Source organism: Solanum tuberosum, unplaced genomic scaffold (genome assembly GCF_000226075.1).
Source record: "Solanum tuberosum cultivar DM 1-3 516 R44 unplaced genomic scaffold, SolTub_3.0 scf00377, whole genome shotgun sequence".
In the NCBI taxonomy this organism is placed as follows: domain Eukaryota; kingdom Viridiplantae; phylum Streptophyta; class Magnoliopsida; order Solanales; family Solanaceae; genus Solanum; species Solanum tuberosum.
Window position 1 is genome coordinate 454,062 of NW_006239302.1, and position 26,522 is coordinate 480,583.

The window sequence follows — 26,522 nt, forward strand, 5'->3', positions numbered from 1 at the left end:
GATTCAGACTCATGTATCCTAAGCACAAAATATGGTAGATACTTGTATCTCAATTACTCCTCTAATTAAGGAAATAAGTTACAACTAATTAATTTAAACAAATAAAATATGTATCTCGGTTTTAAAATTCGACAGATACATGTATCTCGCGAATTCAGATTCATGTATCCGAAGCACCAAATATGGTAGATGAAGTAATATTTGAAACTATTGGGAATCGTAGTAATTAGGATCTAAACTAAAGGGATTTATGTAGTTTGCCCTAAAAGAAATGGGTCATCTAAAATGACATTTTGGGCCTATTCTAAATTTTCAGATGACCCATTTAACTATTGTTCAATTAATGAATAAAAGAAATGGGTCATCTAAAAGGGCAATGTAATCTTTTAATTAATTCTTGGAAAAAGAAAAAAAAATCATTGGTCATCTTGGGTGGCACCTTGGAAAAACAAAGAGTCCAATGCATGCATTGGCTCTTAAGTTTTCAAGAAGAGTGGGGATTTAATGCTCAACACCTTAAAAACCCCCCCCCCCCCCCCCACACACACAGACATATATATATCAACAAATAATACATTCATTAAGATCACAACGTTTTGTGGTGGTATATTTGGCTTTTCAATTTTTAAATGTTAAACAACTCACATTTCAAATATTGTATTAAGATGTGTTGGATTTATTTTAGCAATAAACAACTCTCTCTAAATAATAAGATTTGTAAGCTAGTTTATTTAAATAACTAAGTACAAATATAAACATAAAATCAAGAAAGTAAACAAAATGGTTAAAACTTAAAAGGATTTGAGGGTTATTTTTGTCGTTATATAGATTAATCTCATGATATTTATGTATCACTAATACCACCGAATAGAAGAAATTAATTATACATCCTATAATACCATGTAAGACGTATAAGTTATAACTAATCCATGAATTAATTATACATAGACCCAAAATTCCTACCAAATATAACACTAAATAATATCATACATAATACATAAACTGTTTTTTCTAATACTCCGTACCAAACGATCCAAACTGACGCAAATTGGCCCTCAATTATACACATCAACCGAGCAGCCTGCATAGTACTTGCCTACAACATAACACGAATTCACCTACATATATAGTAGTCTTCTTGTTTTAACGGGTCCCAATATCTCACCAAGAAGTTTGAAATCGAAAATATAAATTACTTCTAATTAAATGAGACAAACTCCCCCCCAGTAGGTAATCAAAAACACTATTTCCAATTGATTGCCGCCACGTGTTTAATCAATTTGGTTAAGTTATGAGTATTCATGTTAAGGTGGCCATGTTTTAAATTTTTTACATACATATAATCCCGTTTTAGTTGAAAAACCGACAATCATATCAATAATTTAACAGAAATATACAAGACAAAGTCATAGTGGTTTTATTTAATGTTTTTATTTGGATTTATAATAAGCTAAAATGCCGGCCTTTAGGCATATCTTAATTAAGGTGCATGAATTTATATAATGGTGTTTGGTATCAACACTCAACTAACTCTACTAAATTCATTTAATTAATTGCTTGTTTTAAGCCTTTTATAATATCAATAGATACGTATAGATGGTGTGCTTCAATTGGCAATATGCATTTGTTTTTTTCTACTACGTCATATTGTGGTACAGAGGGAATTAATCAGTGAATTTTAAGTTATATCCCCAATGATAATCTAAAGTTTTTTTTTTACATTGTCGTAATAGCAAATTACTGGAGCATCAATTTAACATGTTACCAAATTACTTATCATTGTTAGATCCTTAACACGTACTTAGTATATAGAAGATGTTAATTGAGTTGTGTTTGGCTTAATTGAGAAGCAACGTTACCAAAATATCAAAAACTTGAGTTACAACTCATATTATATACTATCAAATTTTAAGAGTAGCTCGAACACATATTAATACATGATATTTCCATGTACAAAAAGTAACAAAAGTACAATATTATCTGAATCAAAATGATGGGGTTAGATAAAGTAGCAACCAGCAAGATGCTATAATGGGTCGGTCTCTAGATCACGTAATTAATTATCCAGTTAACTAATTTTAGTTAAGCCGCCCCTGGCTACTTAATATTCGAGAAAAATATGTAACAAATATCTTAAAAGTTCAATTAAATGTGATATTATCTAATTTTACACACCTTGGAGTTCTTGATTTATTGTCTTATTATGGAAGAAAAAGAATGACAGTAAAATTACTGTAGTACTAATAATGACACATTGATTGAAAAAGGATCTTCTTTAATCCCGTTTTGACTTGGCATGAATTTCAAAAGTTTGACAAATAGTACAAGAAAATATGACCTCAGTAGTACACAAATAATAATAAATAAATTTCACAAATAGGACTTTTATTTAATACTCTGATTAGTAGCAAGACTTCTTATAAATGAGATTGCTTCACCGTTAATTAAAAATCTCAAGTTCAAATCTCGTGAACATGAAAGTTCTTTCATATATAATGAGTGTCGATCAACTCTTTAATAATATTTCAACTTGTTGATCCATGTTTATATATGTATTAAACTTAAAAAACTTTGGCCCCTCATGGTTAAAATTAAGGGGTCGTTTGGTGCAATGGTGGGAATTGAAATATCTTATAGTGCAGATATTTTTGAGATAAAATATGAGATTATTTTGTTATAAGTTTGATTACGAGTATTAATTAGTTTCAGAATTATTATATTCCAAACTAATTAAATGATGTAATTAGCTTATAGTTACACTTATCATGATATATCTCAACTTAATAACAATATGCTGAACAATCCCAAATCAAATGTAAATCTTAAATTGTATCTCGAGATTATTATCCTTATCTCTCGCAAACATCTTAGGAAAGTTAAGTATAGTGGATATTGCAACAAAACATACCTTCTATTCATGCTTAAGATGAGAGGAACATAACAGAAACTTAGAAATAAAAATATACTAAAAGATGAGAAAAAGAAGTTAAGGCAGGTTTAATTTTAGGTCTACATACCAACTGGTAGTTAGAGATTGCACTCCTTAACCAAACATTAAATAATAATAATTGAAGAAACTAAAACTAACAAGTTAACAACAACAACAACAACAACAAAAAAGTTGAAGGATAAAAACCCCATTAAGGAAAAAAGATAGAGATTGAAAGTGAAAGTTCATAATTTTTTTTTTCTTGATAAAGAACATTATTTGGAGCTTTCATGTAGATATAGAGAGAGAAAGAAAAGTGAATTTAGAGAGAGATGTGTACACGTGTGATATTTTGTATGGTTCTGTGAAACTCTCACGTGTGAAAATATAGATAAAATGATGGATAGAGAATATATGATAAGTTACAAGAGTACTACAGGAGTGATGATTTCTTGTACTACTACTTTGTATTAAAGATTTATAATTTTTCTTTTCATTTTTTTTTGGGGTCTTTGAAGTTTCTTATTTTTTGGTCATTTTGATTTGTGTTATGCCTGAGAATTAGAAAAAAATATGATAATTTGAGTATAGGGATCAGATTTTTTGTTTTCAATTTGGTCAATTGAAGTTTCTCTGTTCCCCAGAGAAGACACAAATATTGCAGGTTTTCAGGTAAAAGATTAGTATTTATACTTAAATAGTTTCTCTATTTTGACTTTGTTCACAAAACAAATGGATTCTTGTCAGTGGCAAGTAAAGAAGAAAAGAAATAGTACTACATAATAGTAGTAGTAATTTAGTAATTCCCAATTTGTTGCTTTCATGTTACTGTTGTTATTTGGAAATTTTACTAGCTCTTTGATATCTGAATTTTCAATTTTATTGGTATTAGTTAGATTCACTATCTTGTAATCCTCTCCCCCCAATTATATTTTTTTTTTATAAAAAAAGTGACTATTATTGGGAAATGGTTGCTGCTGAATTTTATTATTGAATGGGTTCAGATTTCAGAACAGATTATGTTGTTACAGGGTTTATTTTTGTTTAATGGATTCTCAACTTTTTGGTATGGATATTTTGTTTTGTTGTCTGCTTAGGCTTGGAGTTTTGGAAGGTATAAGAATTAGGAAAGATGGGTGTTTCAATATGTTAATGGTTATTATTAATGTTTGAGTTGATTTTTAATTTCTCTAAAGGTAGGGGTAAGGTCATCGTATATCCTACCCTTTCCAGACTCCATTTGCGTTATTATGTTGTTGTTAGTTGGGTTTGAATTTTGATTGGAAATCGCTTTAATTTTACTGAAGAGCATGTAAAAGTGAAGCATATATAAATAAACATGTGCAGCAGTTGCAACAGATTTTGATGTTTGACATTTGTCGTTGTCTTTGATCATGTTTTCGGATCATCTTCCTAGAGTTTGAAATTGGCAGATAGTGTAAAACATGGATAAGAGTTCAACCAATACAACAAACAACTACAAGATACCCAAAATATAATTACAAGTAGAGTCTGGGGAGGGTAGAATGTACGCAGAGCTTACCCCTACCAATGTGTTAAATTTCATGTTTCTACATAGTTAAGTGACATAGTGCTCGTCATTTTCATGTCAATGAAATCTTTAACTTTCTGTTTGCAGGAGTTTGTAATTTGATAGTCAACCTTGTATTTGAAACTCGATAGTTAATCATCTCCAAGTAAAAAGGTTATTGAGAAAAGTACCACAGATGGCGACTTATTTTCCTAGTCCAAACAATCAAAGAGATGCTGATCAGACATTTCAATATTTTAGGCAATCTTTGCCTGAGTCTTATTCAGAAGCTTCAAATGCTCCAGAAAACATGATGGTATTCATGAACTATTCTTCTTCTGGGGCATATTCAGATATGTTGACGGGTACTTCCCAACAACAACACAGCTGCATCGATATCCCATCTATAGGAGCTACGTCTTCCAACACATCCCAACAAGAAATATTGTCAAATCTTGGAGGATCGCAGATGGGGATTCAGGATTTTTCTTCATGGAGAGATAGCAGAAATGAGATGCTAGCTGATAATGTCTTTCAAGTTGCACAAAATGTGCAGGGTCAAGGATTATCCCTCAGTCTTGGCTCCAATATACCATCTGGAATTGGAATTTCACATGTCCAATCTCAGAATCCTAACCAAGGTGGCGGTTTTAACATGTCCTTTGGAGATGGTGATAATTCCCAACCAAAAGAACAAAGAAATGCAGATTATTTTCCTCCGGATAATCCTGGAAGGGACTTGGATGCTATGAAAGGGTATAATTCTCCATATGGTACATCGAGTATTGCAAGGACCATTCCCAGCTCGAAGTATTTGAAAGCAGCTCAATATTTGCTTGATGAGGTTGTTAGTGTCAGAAAGGCCATCAAGGAGCAAAATTCTAAGAAAGAGTTGACAAAGGATTCCAGAGAGTCTGATGTGGACTCGAAAAATATATCATCAGATACTCCTGCAAATGGGGGTTCAAATCCTCATGAGTCCAAAAACAACCAAAGTGAACTTTCACCTACCGAGAAGCAAGAAGTGCAGAACAAACTGGCCAAACTTCTGTCAATGCTGGATGAGGTATGACCCATGGAAAATATTTTTTTGTGTATCAATTTTGGTGGTTTTCGAGGTTCTAATCCTCTTCATCACAAATTTTATTTTCTTATTTCAATTGATAATTGCGTAAAAGGGGTCAAAGTAGTAGCTGCAGTAGGTTAAGAACTTCTTCGACGGTCCACATTCATCTTTCCGTTGACTAACTTGTCTGAGAGGACCTTTAACTGTGATGAAATAGATATACTATTATCTGACACAGGAAATTACCATGAATAAAGCATCTTATCTGATGGAACTTCAACGAGTAACTTCGACTTCCATACAGCATTTAGAAAGCTGTTCTTACATATATTTTTATGAATTTGGTAATACAGTAACTTAGTTTTCTTCATAGGGATACTAATAGAGTGTTAACTGTTAAAACCTATGTTGCTCGGACTCTTCAAAAATGTCAGCATGTGCGTGTCGGATTCTCCAAAAGTAGTGTATTTTTGGAGAATCCGACACGGGTGAGGCAACGAAAGTGAAGAGTCCGTGCAACTTAGATTATAACAGTAGCATTACTATATTTCCAATGGGTGGCTTCTCTAAAATGGTAAAGTTAATGATTATAAGGCATGACTAACTGCAGTATAATATAAGATGTACTCTTGGGTCCTCAGATTTACCTGGAGATGTTGGGAATGATGGTTGAAGAAATCTGCACCAAGGAATTGTTAATTCAAAAACAGCTACAGTTATTTATTTTCCTTTCCCCCCTCCCTTTCTTTTCTCCCTGCTGCTAGAATGACACTAAAAGTGTAGCTTGGTAGCTAATCTCAGTGGCATAAATTTGTGGAAAGGCCTGCAAAATGTTCAGTTTCTTGAGCACATGATGGAAACATGGGTGATACCATGGTGTTGTATCTATCTTGGGAAAATAGTCAATTCCTAGTGTAGGATAATGGTTATTTATGTTAAGTTACCATAACATATAGTGTAATCCCACAAGTGGGGTCTGGTAAGGGTAGTGTGTACGCAGACCTTGCCTCTACCTTGGGAGGTAGAGAGGTTATTTGTGTTCAGTTAATGAAGGGAATTTCTAGTATATTGGCATCCTTCTTTTTACTTGTCCACTTCTGTCAGAGTTTCTAGTAATTAAGTTTATGAATGCACTGATGGTACTGAGAGTTCACAATTAGGCTGCAGTTTATACCTTTGTAGCAGGTATTATTCCTGAATGTATATTCTTCCTTCAATTGCTCTAGTACGTGTCTAGATTTGTAATTTAGGGGCAAACGTCAAGAATAAAAGAGAGTTCTGAGATTTGCTTATTGAGGACATGACCTTAGATAGGAAAATTTAGAGGTCGGGTAAGGATTGAAGGGTATAGGTAGCCAAGCGTTGTAGTATTAGGTAGTATAGGTGTAGTATGTTTTTCTCCTAATTTTCGCTATTACCTTTTGTTTCATTTGTTCGGTTTATCTTGCTATTTTGCTGTCAATTTTTTCTTTTTATCATGATATTGCATTTATATTTTGAGCCAAGGGTCCATCAAAAACAAACCTCTCTACCCCACAAAGGTAGGGATAAGGTCTGTGTACATCCTACTCTCCCCAGACCCCACTTGTGGGATTACACTGGGTATGTTATTATTGTTGCCATCTGTAATTTGCATAAAGTGGAAGTTGAACTATGGTGTATTGTCACAGATTGATAGAAGGTACAGACAATATTATCATCAGATGCAAATAGTGGTTTCATCATTTGATGTGGTAGCTGGAGAAGGAGCAGCTAAACCATACACAGCTCTTGCTCTCCAGACAATTTCCCGACACTTCCGTTGCTTGCGTGATGCAATCTGCGATCAGATTCGAGCATCACGAAGAAGTCTTGGAGAGCAAGATGCTTCAGAAAACAGCAAAGCGATTGGAATATCACGCCTGCGTTTTGTGGATCATCATATTAGACAGCAGAGAGCCCTGCAGCAGCTTGGTATGATGCAACAACATGCCTGGAGGCCTCAGAGGGGATTGCCTGAAAGCTCTGTTTCAGTTTTGCGTGCTTGGCTCTTTGAGCACTTTCTTCATCCGTAAGTTGATAATTTAGACAGCATCTAGCACACGTTATTAAGCTTTTTCTTGAATTTGTATTGTTAGGAGACTTCAGTCATCCAATTTATCCCCTTAAAAGAACTTTGGTCGTCTAATTTGTAATTGTTTCTCTTTTCCAGCTACCCGAAAGATTCTGACAAAATTATGCTAGCAAGGCAAACTGGCTTAACGAGAAGTCAGGTATAAGGTCTTTCTTACATATTTTCTTCAGCATGTGTATTTTTGTATCTGGAACATTTTCCATTAGTCTTACTTTAGTGAGTACATTTATCCTATTTTGAACCTACAGAACTCAGGCACATGGATTATTCCATACATGGGATTAACTTAAAGGATGGTCTGGAAACTGGAGCCAAATTTTTTGTTCATGCAAAGAGTGTATAAACATGTTGAAACTTCACTTTTCTTACCATGAGCACCGTAAAATGCTGAGTTTGTATAAAATCTTTAGATGTTCATTCGTTTCTTAAGAATGATTGGTTTTAACAGACGGGAAATTTACTGAAGATGAGTTCTAAAATTTTAAGTCAACTGAATCATGTGGCAGAGGGCTCCTTCCTGCATCAGTGCAGTAACACAAAGTTCTTAAATTTGACTTCTGTGCACTGAACAAAGTCAACAGTTTCTTAAAGAAAAGTTCATTTGGTTCAATAATAGCAGGCATTTGCCAATCACAATAATCATATGCGTTTGTGTTAATGGACATTTGGTCGTGGCTCAATATTTCATTGATGAATGGGTGTCATGTTTCAGGTATCAAATTGGTTCATAAATGCACGGGTGCGTCTTTGGAAACCCATGGTTGAGGAAATGTACAAAGAAGAGGCTGGTGATGCTAAAATAGACTCAAATTCTTCATCGGATGTTGCCCCCAGACTTGCAACAAAAGACTCAAAAGTTGAAGAAAGAGGAGAATTGCACCAGAATGCAGCTTCAGAATTTGAGCAGTACAATAGTGGCCAAATCCTGGAGTCAAAATCTAACCATGAAGTTGATGTAGAAATGGAGGGAGCAAGTAATGCAGAAACTCAAAGTCAATCTGGAATGGAAAATCAAACAGGCGAACCCCTGCCTGCTATGGATAATTGCACCCTTATGCAGGACGCATTTGTTCAAAGCAACGATAGATTCTCAGAATTTGGTAGTTTTGGAAGTGGAAATGTACTACCCAATGGAGTTTCACTTACATTGGGGCTGCAGCAAGGTGAAGGAAGCAACCTACCTATGTCCATCGAAACTCACGTTAGTTATGTACCATTAAGAGCAGATGACATGTATAGTACAGCACCTACTACTATGGTCCCTGAAACAGCAGAATTCAACTGCTTGGATTCTGGGAATAGGCAGCAACCATTTTGGCTCCTACCATCTGCTACATGATTTTGTATGTGTTGTAGAATTAAACTGCAAGTTTTGAGTACATCAACATTCATCTTCCATTGGATGCTTAGTTTGAAGCTTACAGTAACAGTCTCATTGATCACTGTTGTAATATATCAAATTATTGGTTGGGTATAAGTTGTTAAAAATCTGTGAAGTCTGTAAAAGGTGTGAAAGATGTTATAATTTTTGATAGGTGGAGTTTATTATATAGTCAATCCCAATTATTGACGCGTAACTGTTGTAGTTTAGTTGGGAATTTGTTATATACTACATTTTCTTATATCTTACCCTCAACCTAGTCCCACAGTCTCTTCTTCTTCTTTTTTATCCCCAAGCAGAAGTTTGAGAGACAGGTTCATACCAAATCTTGTGTTTCCACTGTTTACCAAGAGGGTTAGGATAAGATTTCATGGTGATAGATCTCTCTCTGTTGATCAAGCTTAATTAACCACATGATTCAAACCAGTCCTTTCGAGGCGCAAAAATAATAACAACGAGAGAGGGGAGCAATAGCAAAGGAACCTTGGTGAAAGGTCTACTAATTTCATTTCAGATTTCTATCTCTAGCATCTTTTAGAGAATAATGCTAAAGAGGAGGCGCAATGAAGAGATTTAAACAAAACAAGAAGTTTTAGAAATGGAAAAATATTTACAATCAGTTTGAACTTCGACATAATTTGAACAAAACTAATTGTCAGATAGTTAACATGCAGTCTGCAACTAATAACACAACATTTCCTGTCAGATCTCTAAAGCTTTCAATGGCATAATGGATCCACCATTTGTTAGACGACCACATCTGCACTTGAGGAGCTGTTTGATACTTTTCAATCACTATCTACCTGAAAATGAAGAAAGAAATCAGAAATAAACGTCAAAATAACATAGTAAGTTTTCATTAGGAGGAAGTAGCTCTCACTGACCTTTTGTACAGAGCCACCAAATCTTCATTAAGACGTGTTGATTCCAAGAACAAATCTTCACAGTTGTTGATATCGACAGTCTCCATCTCAAAATCGGGCTGAGCATAATTCTCACTCCACTCGAACCATAACTTTGCAATAGACTCCTTTTTAAAACAAGTTGCATGATCTTCCTCCTCAGGTGACTCTGAGGCCACCAATCTGTAAGTGTATACTTTCCTCTCCTGCCCTGGTCGGAATGCACGTCCTATTGCTTGACGGGTTACTGATGGGTTGAGATGCACATCCAATATGATAATTCGCGATGCCCCAACAAGTGATATTCCTTCACCACATGCCTTAATTGAACCAAAGAAAACACGAGCATCCGGTGAAGTGTTAAATCGCTCCATTGAGGACTCCCTGACGTCCCCGTCTGTATCACCAGTAATCATAAATAATTCCTTCCCCAAACTGTAACCCTTAGTCTTAACAGTCAACCTCTCCAAGAATTTCAAAGGCAAGAGGTATTGGCTAAACACTAGCATTTTTTCACCTTTTGTTTCACACAGCTGCAGCAGATTCAGGTAGAATTTGCCCTTCACTCCTTCCCTCAATTCCAAATTCTCTAATAGAGTATCAATCTTCTCTTCATCAACTCTATCTTTAACAGAACAGTTTCTTGAAAGGCTCTTCAATTGTGGGTGCACATACAGTGCACTTCCTTCAGAGCTGATTTTGAACTTCCTTCCCAGTTTTTTCAGCTCTGCAACTTCACTTTTCTGCTTAGGATGGAGCTTTAAAAGGACAGTGTAATCCACCAATCCTGGAAGTTCTTCGAGGAAATCTCCCTTGTAATAATGAAGCACTTTTTCGGTCATTTTCCGCAGACCTAGTATAACAGCACTCTTCCTTGAGAAATTGTCATCCTTTAACAGTGTATGCTCCACCAGCTCATAAAAATCATTGTCATTACTTTTCTTCAGGAGGTTCCTTCTATTTGAGCTTGCCACTTTGCTTAGGATTGTCCTTTTAATGCTTCTGGATGTTTCCAGCTTGAGAAATTTTGGACGCACAAGGTTCAGAATGTTAAAGACCTCTTTAACATGATTTTGGTATAATGTGCCAGAAAGCACCACCTTCAGGCGTGTCTGGACCTTCTCAAGTGAAGTCAAAACATCAGTGTCTTGGTTGCGCGGAGTGTGCCCTTCATCAAGAATGAGAATTGACGGGCACTTCAGCAGAATCTCCTGACAAGCAGCTGCAGTCGCACTACCAACATTGTCACACACAATTGTTGAGAACTGCTTATAGCCTAGAAACAGAACACTTCTTTCCTGTGACCATTGCTTCAGAACTTCCAATTGTTGAGATCTATTATCCGCTTTTACTGAGTAGAAGTCATAGAGGGGAATTTCATCCACCTGCCACCTCAAGAACTCTTTCTTCCATGTACCTAAGATTCCTCTAGGTAACACAACCAAAGGCCTAGCTCTATCATTATTAGCCATGAAGCTTTGTAGGAAGCTGATTATCATGAAAGTCTTGCCAGATCCAGGGGCGTGAGCCATGATACAGCCTCCTTTATCTCTCAACAAGTTGCTAACAAGAAAATTAAATCCCTCAACTTGGTGAGATTTCATTTGTTTCCTATGTCTTGGATGAACACAAATTTCAGTCATATCAATGTCATCAGATGGAATGATGCCATCAGGGAGGAGTTCAGTAGGCCCTATATCCTTTACCGACCGACCTTCGTAGTGATATGTTCTTGTACTCCTGGCAGCCTGTTAAAAAAATCAAAATTATGCCCTTGAAAAAAATTCCAGATACTTGGACTAAAAGACATCTAATTAAGTCAATGATTTGTACTAAACCTGCCCAAAATGTTACCTCAAGAGTTGTTAAGGCAGGGTCACAACAATGAGCTAATCAAAGCTTTTGATAACCTAACCACCTCCCAGAAAATTCTTGTTCAACACCCATATCACTTGTGAAAGAAGCCATACAATTTCTACTTTAGTAACAAAATCATCATTCATTTCCTTCTGATGTTGTAGTTTTCTAAAAATATAAAAAGTTCCATTTTCTAGTGAATGAAATACCAAAAAATGTGCACTCCTTGGACAATCGAAGACGACAACAAACTAGGTGACACCAAATGACAGATGTTACACAACATAATATCAGTCAAAAGCAGTTCAGATGATTTAGCAACCAAACAGTTAACACAGAATAATCATGATCAATGCACTAATTTTTTTCCATGCTTTTAAAACGCGTAAAGAACAAGATCCAAAGCAAAAGATGATCTAGGATTGACAGCCAGACCTTCGAATACTGAAATTCTATGATGGTTTCAATACTTCTCTTAATGACTCCACATATACGACACACGTAACCAATATCATCTTTCAAGATGAAGGAATGATCACACTCATCCTCCTCTTCAACTGTATGCTCATCTGGTGAAGGTTCAGCAGCAACATCCTATTTTACATGCAACAGAGTTCAAATATTAATATTAATATAAATATCTGATTGGCAGGAAAGAATCAATTTAGATAAACAGAAAGGTAAACGGTTGACTCTAAACATTAGAAGAAATACTCTCTTTAAATTGCAACAGCAAGTGTGTTTGTGATGTGATCAAATGTACAAACAACTCCACGTGTGGTTTAAAAAATCAACGGTAGGGTGATTTGGTAAATAGATAAATGCCGATACAGCAAATGTTTCTTAAAGATGCTACCAGAAAGGCACTGCAAGCAATATATTCTAATATGATTTCAGAAGTGCATACAGATTACAGTGCTAAACATCAAGGATGCATTTGAAAGTTGGAGCAACTGGAAAGTTGATAGCCTTTTCTGATGAAGTGATATGCCTATAAAAATTGCATGCTCAGGCTTAAAATCTTAGCAGGGAAAATAATGGTACATAATAAACAATGGAAACACCCAAAAGAAGCTGATAAACTAGAATTATCTGCACAAAGAATTATCAAGTCTGTCCTAATTTGCTAGAAATTATCCAGAACACACTTTAATCTCACATATATAGTGGCAAGAATCTAGCAAAGAAGAGAATTTTTCTATATTGGTCAAAATTATCAAAGTTCTGATTGTGGAGCGGAATACGATATCAAATAAATGTACCTTTGAGAATTCAAGAGCAAATGACATCTCATTCCATATGTCTGTCAAACCTTCATCAGGCTGTTCGGCACCGTCATCAATCTCGTCATCATCTTCTACACCGACATAAACACCTTTATCTTTCTCTAATTCAGCTTCGCCAGCAAGGCTTACAGCTTCTACCGAAATCTGTCTTTCACCATAATCCCTGCCCTGCATTATTCAGAAAGTTTAGCAAAGCATAAGAAATAGGACTGGATAAAAACGACACAAGGACCTCAGATCAATCATAAACAACAATATATAAAGCAAGATGGTGTTGCATTCTTTTTTGATTGGCCCTCAAGAATCTGTAATATCACTATTGAGAGGAAGGAGAAGTGGGTTTGGAGGAGAAAAGAGCAGTATTGACTGAACATGTTAAAGTGTCCTAGACTCCTTCTAAAAGGGAGAAGGATCTCAAGTTAAAGCAGATTTTCCGCGTATTCTGCAGTTCTAGGAGCGAGGAAGCGAAAGGGGAAGAGTTAACAATCAATTGCTTTGTGGTGATAACCCTTTGAAATTCAACTTCCACCAGCTCTTTGCTATCTTGGGAATAATGGAGGCATTGGGTGCAGGGGGGAGAAGAGCACTAAGGATCACCTGTGTTGTGGAAATAGAAAAAATACATAAATCACGCCCTAAAATTGTGCGGAGAAGTCATCATATATTTAGGAGAAATAAAGGAAAATTTTCAGCCCGATCTTTTTACTAGATGTTATTGAAACAAGATGAGCCTAGACGCAGAAATTGGCCTTGGAATCTAATTTGGAAAACGCTAGCTCCACCTTAAGTGACTTGTTTAGAGTGGGTTGCAGCTTAGACTCTTGTATAACACAAGATCATCTACAAAGAAGACGGCTTAACTTATGTAACGGATGTGCTATGTGTGAACAGGCCGTTGAATCAGTTAGTCACACCTTCATTCACTGCAATTTGACCTGGCATGTATGGAATATGTTCTTTAATCTTTATGGAATGCAGTGGGTGATGCCTAGGAATGTGGAGCAACTGCTTTATAGCTGAAATGGACAGAAGACTGAGAAACTAAAAAGAAATTTAGACGAGTATAGAATAATATTCTGTTGTGTGTATTGTGGGCTATATGGGTAGAATGGAATAGGAGGATGTTTGAAGGGTTAATGATTGTGATTGCATTTCTCATGTTACATAAAAATGTATCCAGAATTTATATTGCTAGAGTATAAGGAAAGATGAACTGATATCTGTGATATCCTCGAACTTATGGACCCCTTGAAGGCTTAGAAGGAGCACGCCATTTGCACCAACATCTTTTGTAAAACTCCGGTAACTCCTTGGTACTGTTTATTAGATAATATTTTACCTTTCATTAAAAAACAAGTCTGCTACTAGGTGTACAGGCCAAGAGTGATAGTTCTTAAGAAATAATTTCCTGAGCTCAAGATCACAGAGAACAGGGAAAAAGTCAGTATTCATCACCAAGAAATCATAATGATCTGGTGTTCATCAGACTAGTATAGCAGTAATTAGCAAATGACCTTTCACAGCTCTGCACCTTTACCCTCAGTTGACCTCCATAATGTAGGACTAAAACTCAATACCAAATGATTAGCAACTGAATTTATTGGGACAGGAAACATCAACACACAATTCAAGACAGCTTAACTTTAATATGCTCTCTCAGACGGTCAAGAGTGTTGAACAAAGTTCCCAACAATCCTATATTAAACACACCTCACAGATTTTCCAGACATATTTTGAGTTCTTATTGGATCAAATGCAGGATGTAAGATGATCGATTTGTCAATCAATACATTAGAGAGAGTCTCTTTCTCAATCATCCACTAGATAGTCTAAACACTATAATATTTATGCACACATATAGGTATTTTCAAACTTCCTATTCCTTTTTTAGCCTAGAGATGCCACATATTTATATTAAATCGTGAGATTAACTCAAGCAGGTAAGATTTAACATTCTCGAATGACTTACCATAAAATCCTTAATTTGGAAATCAATAGCAGCATTCTTCAAGGGCATCCCCTGGAATGGAGAAATGGGGTTTATCTGAGAGTGTATTCCCTGGGATAGAGAAATAGTTTCCTTTTGAGTGTCTTCATCATCTGAATCAATAATAACCAGCAGCTCAGCTGAAGGTAAACATGCAGAAATCATTGGCCCCGAAGAAATGTTGTTAGTTTCCTGTCCATCCTCCAAGTCAATCACAGCGGGGGAAGGCTGATTTCCCTTGAAAGCCCATTCACAGTTCCTTTCCCATTCCAAGACTTTGTTGGGAAGTGAATGGTCACTTGCATAACAAGAGTTCACTAACTTCATTCGCCGCACAATAAGGTCCTCAATATCTCTGGTGACACTTCCAAATTTGCCGGAATCTAACACTTTGAGCAAGTCAGGAACTGCAAAAGTTTCGGAGCGGTTGGCAACTCTTGAAGACCCCTTTTCTTTTCCATGTTCGCATTCTTCCCGCCAACTAGTCGCAGCAGCAGTAGGGCAACTCTGGTTTTTACTTTCATCAAATTTCGTCTTTTTTATCCCCTTGGAAAACAAATCTGTTCCACGTATAAAAGTTTAATCACAAGGCATGAGAGTAGAAGACAGGATGACAATGGAATATATGACAAGGTGAGGGTAAGGATTGCGTACATCCTACCCTCCCCAGACCCACTTGTGGGATTACACGGACTTTGTTGTTGTTGTTGATATGCATGAATAAACAGAATTCAAATGCATTACTCGCTACAATTTTTTCACGCAAATGGGACTAACTATTCTACCCTTTTCATTGTACTATATTCCTTTTAGCAACGTGCCAATATGAAGTCCACCTCTTTAAAAGGATGATTTCAATGTGTTTTGTAACTAATAAAAGTTAAGTGGAATGCACAGTAACATTTCTTACTCTTTCATTTCGATTTAAAGATCCACCACTTATAGCTCATGCAAAAATAAATATCCACTTTGTAAAGAGAACTTACAACATCGCAGGATATCCACTTTATCTTCTCCATACAACTACTCCTCTCATTTGCTCAACAAATACAAATGATTCAAATGTTCAAACTCCTCACTCAATCTCTAGGCAAAGTCAAATTTAAATTATTCAATCTGAACAAATGAAGAATATAACTTAACCTCCATTATGCTCCCAAAAGACAAGTCAGTATTTGGTGCACAAAATCTATGTTGCTCGTACTCTTTAAAAATGTCACTGGGTGTGCGTTGTATCCTCCAAAAATGTGTCACTCCCTTCAGAAGTAGTGCATTTTTGGAGGATCCAAGACAAGTGTGTTAGCATTTTTGCAGAGTTCGAGCAACATAGCACAAACCCATAACAAATACTCCAATTCGAACAATTCTTCTTTTCTAGTTCTTTCCTACTAATCATGTCATGTCAAAATTAAGTTATAAAATGGGATGGAAGGAGTATTATTTGATTTCTCCACTAAACTCAACGTAAAAATTAAGTCAAATTATTTACTCTTAATGGAGTCTCTATCTTCACTGGGTATGATGATGTTGATGTTGTTGTAATGGAGTCTCTATCTATGTAAGATACCCATAGATCTTGCCTTTGGTCCAGCTAAATGAGAGGGTTGTGGTGAGTTGATGACCAGTGTAAAAATGGCTAAATTAAAATGAATAATCAATTGAATATAGACCTAAATAGGGACCATTCATATGGTCGACCCAACTAATATGGGGCTGATACATGATTGATTGACTGATTGATTTTAACTTTTAACAAAGGTGCGAGACAAACTAGGTCTTGTTTAATGCCACACAGTGAGTACATAGAAAGACCCTCTTACACATGTGTGTATAATTGATAGTATGGGTATCCGGAGGGGGAAAATAGGGGAATCTACCTCTGGGGCTGTACGGCTGAGACCTTTTCGCCATTGAGTTAGCAAAATTGTTCCGCCATCCTTCAGTTGCTAAGTCCATTTTCACTTTAATTCGACAAAAAAGACAAAATATCAACACAATGTCGCTAATAATTTCTAACTGAAAACGCACATGCATGACAAAATGTCAACACAGGACATCCCCATCTGTACCAATGGCTCCATGATCAAAACCCCATCAGAACCCATCAGTCAAATTTACTTTTATCAAAGAAAAATCACTCACTATTTGTAAAACGCAGCGACGAATAAAATTTGAAGCGAAAATGAAATAATGGGGATTTTGGAGAAAAATAGTCAGTAATTTGAGCAGAAAAAAAAAGGGGTTTTACAGAAAGAGAATCTGATTCGGATAGGAGTTAGGTAGCGGATGAAGCTTCAATTGGAAGAAAACAATTTGAACAAACCTGAGGAGTTACTGGTAGAGTAGACTGATGAAGAAAAATAGCTGAGATTTGCAGGTGACAGAGGGCGTTGGCACTTGGCTGAAAATGGTGCCGTCGACTATTCTCTCACTCCCAGGCCCCAGCTTTCCTTTTCTTCTTTTTATTTTGTTCCTTTCTCCGTACAACACCTCTTTAATAAATAGGTAGAAGAGTGGTAAACATAAATCACCGAAAATTAAATTAATTAAACTGAACATAATTTAGGAATTAACTTTTGATTAATGTATTGGATTGATTAGTAAGAATTTTGTTGGAATGACAATCTTCAACTTTAATCAAGAGGTTTCGGGTTCAAGTCTCCTTAAATATAGAGTTTCATTTGTTCGGGAGCACTTTATCAATGTTCACTTCTAATGAATTGTTTATCATATATATTGCTAACATTAACGAGTGACTTCAGATGTCTTAAAAGTGAAGATCGAATATTTTTATGTGATTTTTATTATTAAACATTAGATAAAAGATGAACATATATATTTTTCTTTAATATGTAATTATTTTAATTATCAAATTATCGAAATTAAGTATCGAACATCCCACTCCTATTTGATTTTAATAAGCTGATTTTGTTTTATATTAAAAATAAATCAAAATAAAAAAAAGTGGACAGATGGAGTATAATACTTTACTCAATTTCATAATGTTAACACCTCAAAAAATTGTCATTTGTTTCACACTTAACTGTGTATTTATATCCTTCGGAGTGACTCAATGGTTTAAGTTTGGAACTTTCATGTTGGAGGTCTCAAGTTTTAAAACTTTTACCTAATACGAATTACCTTTTATGTGCAGTTTGTGAGGTATTGCATATGCACGAATGTTAAACAATCAGTTTACACATATATATTGCATAGGCACGGAGTTAAATGATCAATTTACACATATATATTGCATAGACACAAAGTTAAACTATCAATTTTTACATACATATAATATTGCATTCTCGTCTCTAACTATTAGTTTGTGTATATTCTTTGGGAAAATAGTTTGAAATATATCTGAATTTTAATCGAAATTGTTGTAACGATACCAAACTTTAGAAAGGGCATGTTACCCCCTGCATTATTTAATAGTGTATTTTAAAGGTATATATGTGTCCACGTGGACATTATAAATATTGCATAATTATAAATAGTAATGTGTCCACGTGGGCATATATATACCTTTAAAATATACTATTAAATATTACAGGGAGGTAAAAGGTCCTCCATAAAGTTTGGTATCGTAACAACAAATTCGGCCAAAGTTGGAGTATTTTGCATACCTTTTTCCCAAATTCTTTTAGATACTTTGTGTTATTGATTTTTTTTGGGAAAAAGGTCTGAAATATATCTGAACTTTGATCGAAACTGCTGTAACAATACCGAACTTTGGAAAGAACCTTTTATCCCCCTGCACTATTTAATAGTGTATTTTAAATGTATATATGTCCACGTGGACATCATAAATATTGCATCATTATAAATAGTAATGTGTTCACGTGGACATATATATACCTTTAAAATACACTATTAAATAGTGCGGGGTGTAAAATGTCCTCCATAAAGTTTGGTATCGTAACAACAAATTCGGCCAAAGTTGGAGTATTTTGCATACCTTTTTCCCAAATTCTTTTAGATACTTTGTGTTATTGATTTTTTTTGGGAAAAAGGTCTGAAATATATCTGAACTTTGATCGAAACTGCTGTAACAATACCGAACTTTGGAAAGAACCTTTTATCCCCCTGCACTATTTAATAGTGTATTTTAAATGTATATATGTCCACGTGGACATCATAAATATTGCATCATTATAAATAGTAATGTGTTCACGTGGACATATATATACCTTTAAAATACACTATTAAATAGTGCGGGGTGTAAAATGTCCTCCATAAAGTTTGGTATCGTAACAACAATTTCGGCCAAAGTTAAAATATTTTTCAGACCCTTTTCCCATATTTAAAAAAAAAAAAAAACTAACCAAATTAGCTTTAGGAACTAAACTAATATATTTTAATTAATTAAAAGTAAAATATTTTGAGCCAAATTAAATCATACCAAAAACACTAAAAATGTGTATAACATTTGATTTGATTTTATATATGATTAAATTGGTTAAGTTTGCTTTTGATATCAACTGAAAATCGATCCGAAAAAACATGAATATCCCTGTTCTCCAACTCTCTATTCTTTTATATTCCAATTAATGGTAAAAAATACACCTATGTTAATATTTTTTTCCATAAATTTCATACCTCAATTATCTGTTTTTGTCTACATTACCATTCTCCTTTATAATTTGTTTGCATGATTGTTACCTATTACTCCCTCTGTCTTTAATTACCTGTTCACTTTTCATTTTTTAATTATCCCTGATTATTTGTCAATTTTGACAAATCAAAAAAGAAATTTTTTTTTATCTACTATACTCTCAATTAATTATTTTGAAAAATGTAGAACTTCTTAAAACTCTTAAATTTTTAATTCATCTACTTCATAACCAATAGGGACAAAATGATAAATTCATTTGTCAATTTTTGTTTTCTTAATAGGTGTGTCAATTCAAAAGTGGACAAGTAATTAGGGATAGAAGGAGTATAGTGTATTGTGTTGATAGTTTGATTACAAAATTTATTTTAATTATTACTTAAATTTTGTCATAGTGCATCATAAATTCATCAAATAATAATGAAAAATCTCATTTTATGTAACAAACAATATGGTGTGATGACATTGATACCCCTCCCTCGTTTTATTTTTAATAATCTCATTTTATTCTCTTAATTATTCATATACAATCTATATATTATTACCCTATTTAATAAGCCAACAAGGCCTGGACGAACGCAACATCTATTAGTTGTACCAAAAGTAGTATAAGTAGTACCCTTTCATGAAACGTGTAGTAAATTAATGACGACACGTGTTTAATAAAGTACTCTTCAGTCTTTTCTCAATGAACCTTTGTTATGATATTCTCTATTTCTCCTCCTCCTTCTCTATTACCCTATTTGAGTTAGATCTTCAATGTTTTAGCCATTGCTAGAAGTTGTTGTGGAGTTAATTGCAAGAAGCAGTTATGAAAAAAGGTATGTAACCATTTAGACTTTGTTACTGTATTAGTTTTGTTGAGCTTATTTTACAATTTCGTTCTTAATTAAACTTTATTTGTAATCTTTGTTTTTTAGGTATTAATCCTTCCCTCTTCTTCCGGTAAATCCTTCAGTTTTTCTGTAGTTCCTTATAGCAATTGCTGCTGCAAAATTTTTCCCATTCAACTGTTGTTAATTTCTGGTGGGTTTTCTTTTTTCAATATTGTGTTGTTCTATGTATTGGAAATATATAATCTTATCGTTCTCATATTTGAAGGCTTGCTGGATATTTGTATTTCCCACTTTCAGTGTTGGATATCTGTGGTTTCCCTATTGATAGTGCAATGATGATTGATGTTATGTTTCTTTTCTCTGTTTATTTGCATGTATTGTTAGGTTATTATACAAAGATAAGTGATGACTTTAAGGTATCCGATAATATGCCAAAGCAATTGAATAACTTTTGATTTTCTTATTTTTACCCACACTTTATCTGTAACATACTTCTCTATCAGTCCATTGGTGTATTTTCTATTTGTTAGTATTAAAACGATATGTATGTTCAATTGCAATTTGATGCTGCCAGGCCAATTTGTCAATGTAATACTTCTAGAATAAACCAAATCATGACAGCTTCTTACACGAAATTGAAAATTACTTTCAACAGAATGTCGAAAGATTAAGCATTGCGGTTCAGGAACCTAGAATCATAAACGAACAATGGTGTACCATAGAAACATGTTATGTCATGCTAGATATGTATAAATGTCGCAAGTAAATTCTATCACAACAGCGAGCTAAAAGAGTTGAATCATAAAGGCGGTGAGTCTTGCAACAGTCAAATGATACACTGTCTTCGTCTGAAGTTGAGAGCCATACGGAAATCAAAGTGTGCTTCCAATTTTTAATCCATTGTTAACTAGATAAAAGTTGAAAAAAATAAATCTTCACGTAATGTCGCTTGTGTATATATAGATATACTTTCGTACATAAATTGATTTACTACCATTTACACTACTTTCTCTCCTACTATTTTGCAAGACATGCATACTTTCGCGGCTACACAAACAACTGCTTGCACCTCTATCTTTGAAGTAGGTGAGGCAGGGGAATTGGAAAATTTTGACTAATCTAATAAGTTCAATGTGTCTAAATATTGTTTGTCTGAATACTGAGACTAATATCAAGTAGATATGATGCAGCAGAAAAGTTTTTTTCCACTCCCACTGATTACTTCAGATAGAGGTATTTCTCCTAATTTTCATGCTTCATCTCTAAATTTTTTACATAGGCATCAAGTCAACTAATCGTTGTGTGTTTACACTTCTGATTTCTTGAGTTGAAGGTATTAACATTGGGTCTTTGTTGATTGTTTTATGCTCTTATTTGTTATCCAAAGTGTATTTAAGCTACAACGCCGGATAATTGAAATTGTAACATTTGATTGCGGAAGGAGAGGTTTTATTTCTGAGTAAATAACCTTAAGAGAACTCTACTCTGAGATATCAATGTTCAGTTGTTTCTATTACAAAATGTAGCATGTTTCTCCATATTGTCATGCTTCATCTCCAATTACCTTTCTTTGCTTACTATATGTTTAGTTAATGGCTTTATGAAGAACTACTTTTATCTAAGTTTGACGTCTTTTGTAATAGATTGCATTTTAAGTTGTGATGGTATACTATGCTGGAAATAATCAAGTTTTGTTAATATTTAAGATTAGGAGAAATAAATAAGTTCGTGGAAGATGCTTTGTTTTTCTTCATTTTTGTTGTTATTTTCTGGAATTTGGGATTATAGGAAGTCAAAATTTACTGCTGATTTCATTTCCTAATCAACCGAAATAAGTATTTGAATAACATCCCCTTTATATGCAATTTAGTCTAAACAAATGGGATTTTAGGTGTGTTATAGTGTGCTATTTTGAGTTTTAGTTTATAGGTTGGGGGCGAGGGTTCGGGGTGGTAAGGGGGTTAAGGGAGATGATGGGCGGAGAGTAGGGTCTTGGAACATAGGGATATTGATGAGGAAGTCCATAGAGCTCTTGAAGATTCTCAAAAAGTCGAGGGTAACTTGTTCGTGATTTAATACTTGCATATCTCACCTCCAAACCCCTCAGAGTATTATGAGCTTTTATAATATTACTAACTAGGTGTGTTGTTGTTGTCGTACTGTGTTATAAGAAAGGCTGAAAATTTTCAGTTTTTTTTTTTTTAAGCAGATAGCTGCCGAGTATATGGAGAACACAGTGTGATACTCCCTGGGAGATAAAAATGGTATTGTTCGTTGATCCCTCTTTCTTATTGTTGTATGTTTTTCTTTATTCATGCCTACTTTGTATACAATTGATGTCTGCTTTGTTTTCTTCGAGTGTTCTAGAGTAGAATTATTTTCCTTATTTGAATTAATTCTTATTTAAGTTTTTTTCTCATGAGTTTATTTGGTCTATGTTCTAACTTGGTTTTTCCCCTGGCCCATTGTGTTTTTCAGTAGTTTTTTTTTCATACTTCAAGGATCTGGTGGGCAGAGAAGTGACTGTGGAATTGAAGAACGATTTGGCTATTCGAGGAACACTACATTCAGTTGATCAATATCTCAACATTAAGCTTGAAAACACGAGGGTTGTTGATGAGGACAAGTACCTCCACATGGTAATTCCTTTTTATTCTCTCTCTTGTGTCTTTGTTCTTCTTATTTTTTGTTGTTGATTTCATCTGGGAAAATATCGTTTATTGCCTATATTTAGTTTGGAGATGTATTACATCTTGCTTCTCTTTCACCTTCTCTATTTGTGCGTGTAGATCTGTTGAAAGCCTCTTTTTGGCCATCTCTTTCTCAATTCAACAATTCTTGAATTATATCTTTATGCTTTTGGTATGCAATAAAACAAGTGGATGTTTCTCTTCTATAGTACTGAGGATTTTTGAATCCGATAGTTTTGCTGGAAGCTACTAATTTTGATTGGATATGTGAATCGAGAAGGTCAATTTGATGTATTAACTTCTCTGTGTGTATGTGTGATATGGGATCCTTAGTCTATACGGGGATGAGGTTTTTCTATCAATACGACTATGATTATCTGCGGCTTTCTCCTAGAAATGTTTAAGGCTTAGTGTTCGTTCATAGTTTCAAATTGTCATGCTTCATCTCCAATTACCTTTCTTGCTTACTATATGTTTAGTTAATGGCTTTATGAAGAACTACTTTTATCTAAGAAGAATAAATGAGTTTATGTTGGCTACTCTATAGCAATATGGAAATCATTACTACTTGAAATTTGTTTATGCTAAAGGAAAGTGGACTTTGTTGTTCGTAATAGTGCATACTCTTTTGGAGAATTGTTACATATAGTGCAAGTCATCTACACTCTGTAGACGGCGAGAACTATATTGTTGAGGTATGTTATCATTTCATATTTTACTATTACTCAAATTTTGAGCTATTTCATATATCATAGACGTCTTATATTTATCCTTCTGGTGTAATCTGTATATTCCATGCCTCTAATGAGGCAAGCACATCTTCACGTATTACACTTTAGAACTGTAGTAGGCAATGCCTTCTAGATATGATAGTATTTTGTATCAGCGTTCAATTAGACAAATGTAGAGAATAGACATCCTTAGACTCATTTCGAGGAAGTGAAGTCCACAAAACAGAACACTTTAAAATCAAACTAAAACATGTACAAGACGTGACAAAATATAATTTACTCCTAAATATAAGAAATAAGATGTTAAATTACCTTCTACTAATATCATGCTTGGATGATGAGGTTGATATCATACACCAATAATAGCGATGGAACCCCACGAAAATTTGTTCGACGATTAGAACTACTTACCAGAAACAACTACAGGAAATTATAGAAAGTCACTAGAGTTGGAAATAGTGAGAATAATTTGAACAATCAGATATAATCAGTTGACATGAGAATTAACAATTCTTATCGATTAACAAGGATTTGGGTGCTCATCTTGGAGGTGTCTTTTTACAAAACTGTTTTACTAAGGTGCACAAGTTGCATAAACATGGTACAACTAATAACACTTCCAGAATTTTGATTGTTGTCCAACAATAATATGTGGCCTTACACAAGGGTGGTGAATTGAGTGCATGTCATTTGGAATCTGGAAATCAGTTCAACATGGAGCTAATGAAAATAGAATTGTCCATTACTTTTAAAATTTTCATTAACAATTTGAGTTTCTTCTCTTTGTTCTTTACTCTTTCAAATTGTTAAGTTTTTTTTTGAAGATCTGCGATAGTACTATTTCATGGTTTATTGTTGTTTCCTCTTCTACTATATATACATAGGTATGCGGTGAGTTTCACCTACTTCTTTTGTTTATTCTCTGTATTCTTTACTCTTTTAAGTTTGTTTTGTTGAAGTTTCACATGTATAAAGTTTCTTTTATTTTATAATTTCATTTAGAAATTTGATTTTTTTCCCCCTGAGATTTCATGGTGAGATTCTAATAATAAATTCAATCTCTCATTTCGTAGATGGATGGGTCACTAGCAGCAAGTAGCCACAAATACACAGAGCAATAACTCCATAATATGTAAAATATTATAACTATTTGATGAATATCTAAACAAAATCACATAAAAATTGAAAAATTCGATTGTAAATCCGTAATATATAGAATCGGTGATTTAAACATCAAATCAAAATAAATAAAAATAGATAATGGAAATTACCTTGCCAATCGAGAAATCTGCTCTCTTAATAAAGAGATATCGTTTAACAATAGAGAATTTTTTTTGATGAACAATAATTGAGCACCTTGAAGAAAGATAATCTTGAAACGTGGAAGGAGGAGAAGAAACGTGAAAGGTGGGAAAGAGCCGTGAATGGTGAAGAAGAAGGTTAATGGGTATTGGTTTAATTTTTTTTCTTTTTAAACGGTTATTGGTATATAATTTGGCCCAATATAGGACTCTTTCCATAAATAAAAATTAATTTTAAATACTAAAAATCTGAATACATATTATTTTATAAAAAAATTGTCATTCTACCATTTTAAATAAATATTTTTAAAGTGTTGTTATTTTTAACTAATTATGTTAGGTATTATGACTTAATTGCTAATTTTCCCTAATTTGTTTGTGGGACATAAGTTTATATTTTTTATTCATAATATTCTACAAGTTATGTCCGCTCACCCACCATAAGATCAATTTCTAAATATTAAAATTAAAAATTAACTCATTTGAAAGATAAAACATATTAAGAGAAGTGATCAAAAATAAAATTATAAAAAAGTTTCTCTGGTTATATATTTTATATTTTAAACTTATTTTTCAACACACAGGGTTTTGTTATCTCATATTGTCGATTTGGAAAAAAAATAATCTTCTTTTATATTATGAAATAACTTAATTTTGCCCAAAAATAGAAAGAGAAGTGTAACATGATTTGCTTCGAATTTGAACTTTTGATTTACTAATAGAGTAATAGGAAATGCCGGAATCAAATGTGCTCATATTATATTCGGAATGATTAAGTTTTGCTCTCTATTAGACTTTTGTCCATTCAAACTCTTGTATGGAATAGTAAATTGTCTTGAATTTATATTTACTGTTAAAAGAGTTCTAACTTAAAATGAAGTAGGCCCTATATATCTTAAATTTCTTCATGAAGACCACTATTTTAGACTAAGATTCTCAATTGGAGCTCCATTATGGATCAAGGGTAAAAATTAAGACTTTTTTGCAGTGAAATAAGATCCTATCGAAAATTTAATGCAGAGTGAAGTTGTTCAATTTATTTTATCATAATACATGAACATAATTGACCAATTTTACTATAATTTTGCGATCTTCTTTTTTCATATTAATTTGAATACTTCTTTTCTTAGACGCTAATGAAAACGAACAACGGAGAGAAAAGAGCGGTTGATTAAGGATTTCAACCACTAAAACATTGTAAAGCTTAAAGAAAAATAATTGCGCCAACGGTAACAGAAATTCGAAACCAAAGCCAAAAATCTCCACACCCCACAAATATGGCGATAATATTGGCAAAAAC

The 26,522-nt window shown here is 34.0% G+C and overlaps 2 protein-coding genes and 1 long non-coding RNA gene across 6 annotated transcripts; 2 read left to right on the forward strand and 1 right to left on the reverse strand.

The window, feature by feature from the left end:
* Nucleotides 1-3,187: 3,187 nt before the first annotated feature.
* On the forward strand, nt 3,188-9,229 carry BEL30 (BEL1-related homeotic protein 30). 2 transcript variants are annotated; one of them, XM_006361964.2, is made up of 5 exons: nt 3,188-3,601; nt 4,569-5,526; nt 7,197-7,576; nt 7,718-7,778; nt 8,352-9,229. In XM_006361964.2, exons 2-5 carry the CDS (start codon nt 4,657-4,659, stop codon nt 8,976-8,978), a joined length of 1,938 nt encoding a protein of 645 aa, XP_006362026.1. In that variant the 5' UTR covers nt 3,188-3,601; nt 4,569-4,656; the 3' UTR covers nt 8,979-9,229.
* Nucleotides 9,230-9,586: 357 nt separating this feature from the next.
* Nucleotides 9,587-17,510, reverse strand: LOC102588195 (protein chromatin remodeling 35-like). Its single transcript, XM_006361965.2, has 7 exons — nt 17,376-17,510; nt 16,930-17,013; nt 15,035-15,612; nt 13,042-13,233; nt 12,215-12,373; nt 9,905-11,670; nt 9,587-9,823 (listed from the first exon to the last, which is right to left on the reverse strand). The coding sequence occupies exons 2-7, from the start codon at nt 17,006-17,008 to the stop codon at nt 9,820-9,822; spliced, it is 2,778 nt and encodes a 925-aa protein (XP_006362027.1). The 5' UTR covers nt 17,009-17,013; nt 17,376-17,510; the 3' UTR covers nt 9,587-9,819.
* A 2,866-nt stretch (nt 17,511-20,376) lies between these two features.
* LOC102594732 (uncharacterized) lies at nt 20,377-25,103 on the forward strand. 3 transcript variants are annotated; one of them, XR_001471582.1, is made up of 5 exons: nt 20,377-20,485; nt 20,585-21,733; nt 22,707-22,764; nt 22,979-23,139; nt 24,995-25,103. It is a non-coding gene; the product is annotated as an uncharacterized lncRNA (long non-coding RNA). The 3 variants fall into 3 exon arrangements; XR_001471581.1 differs by lacking the exon at nt 24,995-25,103 and having other exon boundaries at nt 22,710-22,764; nt 22,979-24,381; XR_001471583.1 differs by lacking the exons at nt 20,585-21,733; nt 24,995-25,103 and having other exon boundaries at nt 22,710-22,764; nt 22,979-24,381.
* The last annotated feature ends 1,419 nt before the right edge of the window (nt 25,104-26,522 follow it).

Excerpts from the sequence above, each read along its gene's own strand:
- BEL30 (XM_006361964.2), top strand. The coding sequence starts at position 4,657 with ATGGCGACTTATTTTCCTAGTCCAAACAATCAAAGAGATGCTGATCAG. Across the intron at positions 5,527-7,196 it reads TTCTGTCAATGCTGGATGAG|ATTGATAGAAGGTACAGACA; the intron begins GTATGACCCATG and ends GTATTGTCACAG. Across the intron at positions 7,577-7,717 it reads TTTGAGCACTTTCTTCATCC|CTACCCGAAAGATTCTGACA; the intron begins GTAAGTTGATAA and ends TCTCTTTTCCAG.
- LOC102588195 (XM_006361965.2), bottom strand. The coding sequence starts at position 17,008 with ATGGACTTAGCAACTGAAGGATGGCGGAACAATTTTGCTAACTCAATG. Across the intron at positions 15,613-16,929 it reads TCAGCCGTACAGCCCCAGAG|ATTTGTTTTCCAAGGGGATA; the intron begins GTAGATTCCCCT and ends TACGTGGAACAG. Across the intron at positions 11,671-12,214 it reads TAGAATTTCAGTATTCGAAG|GCTGCCAGGAGTACAAGAAC; the intron begins GTCTGGCTGTCA and ends TTTTTTTAACAG.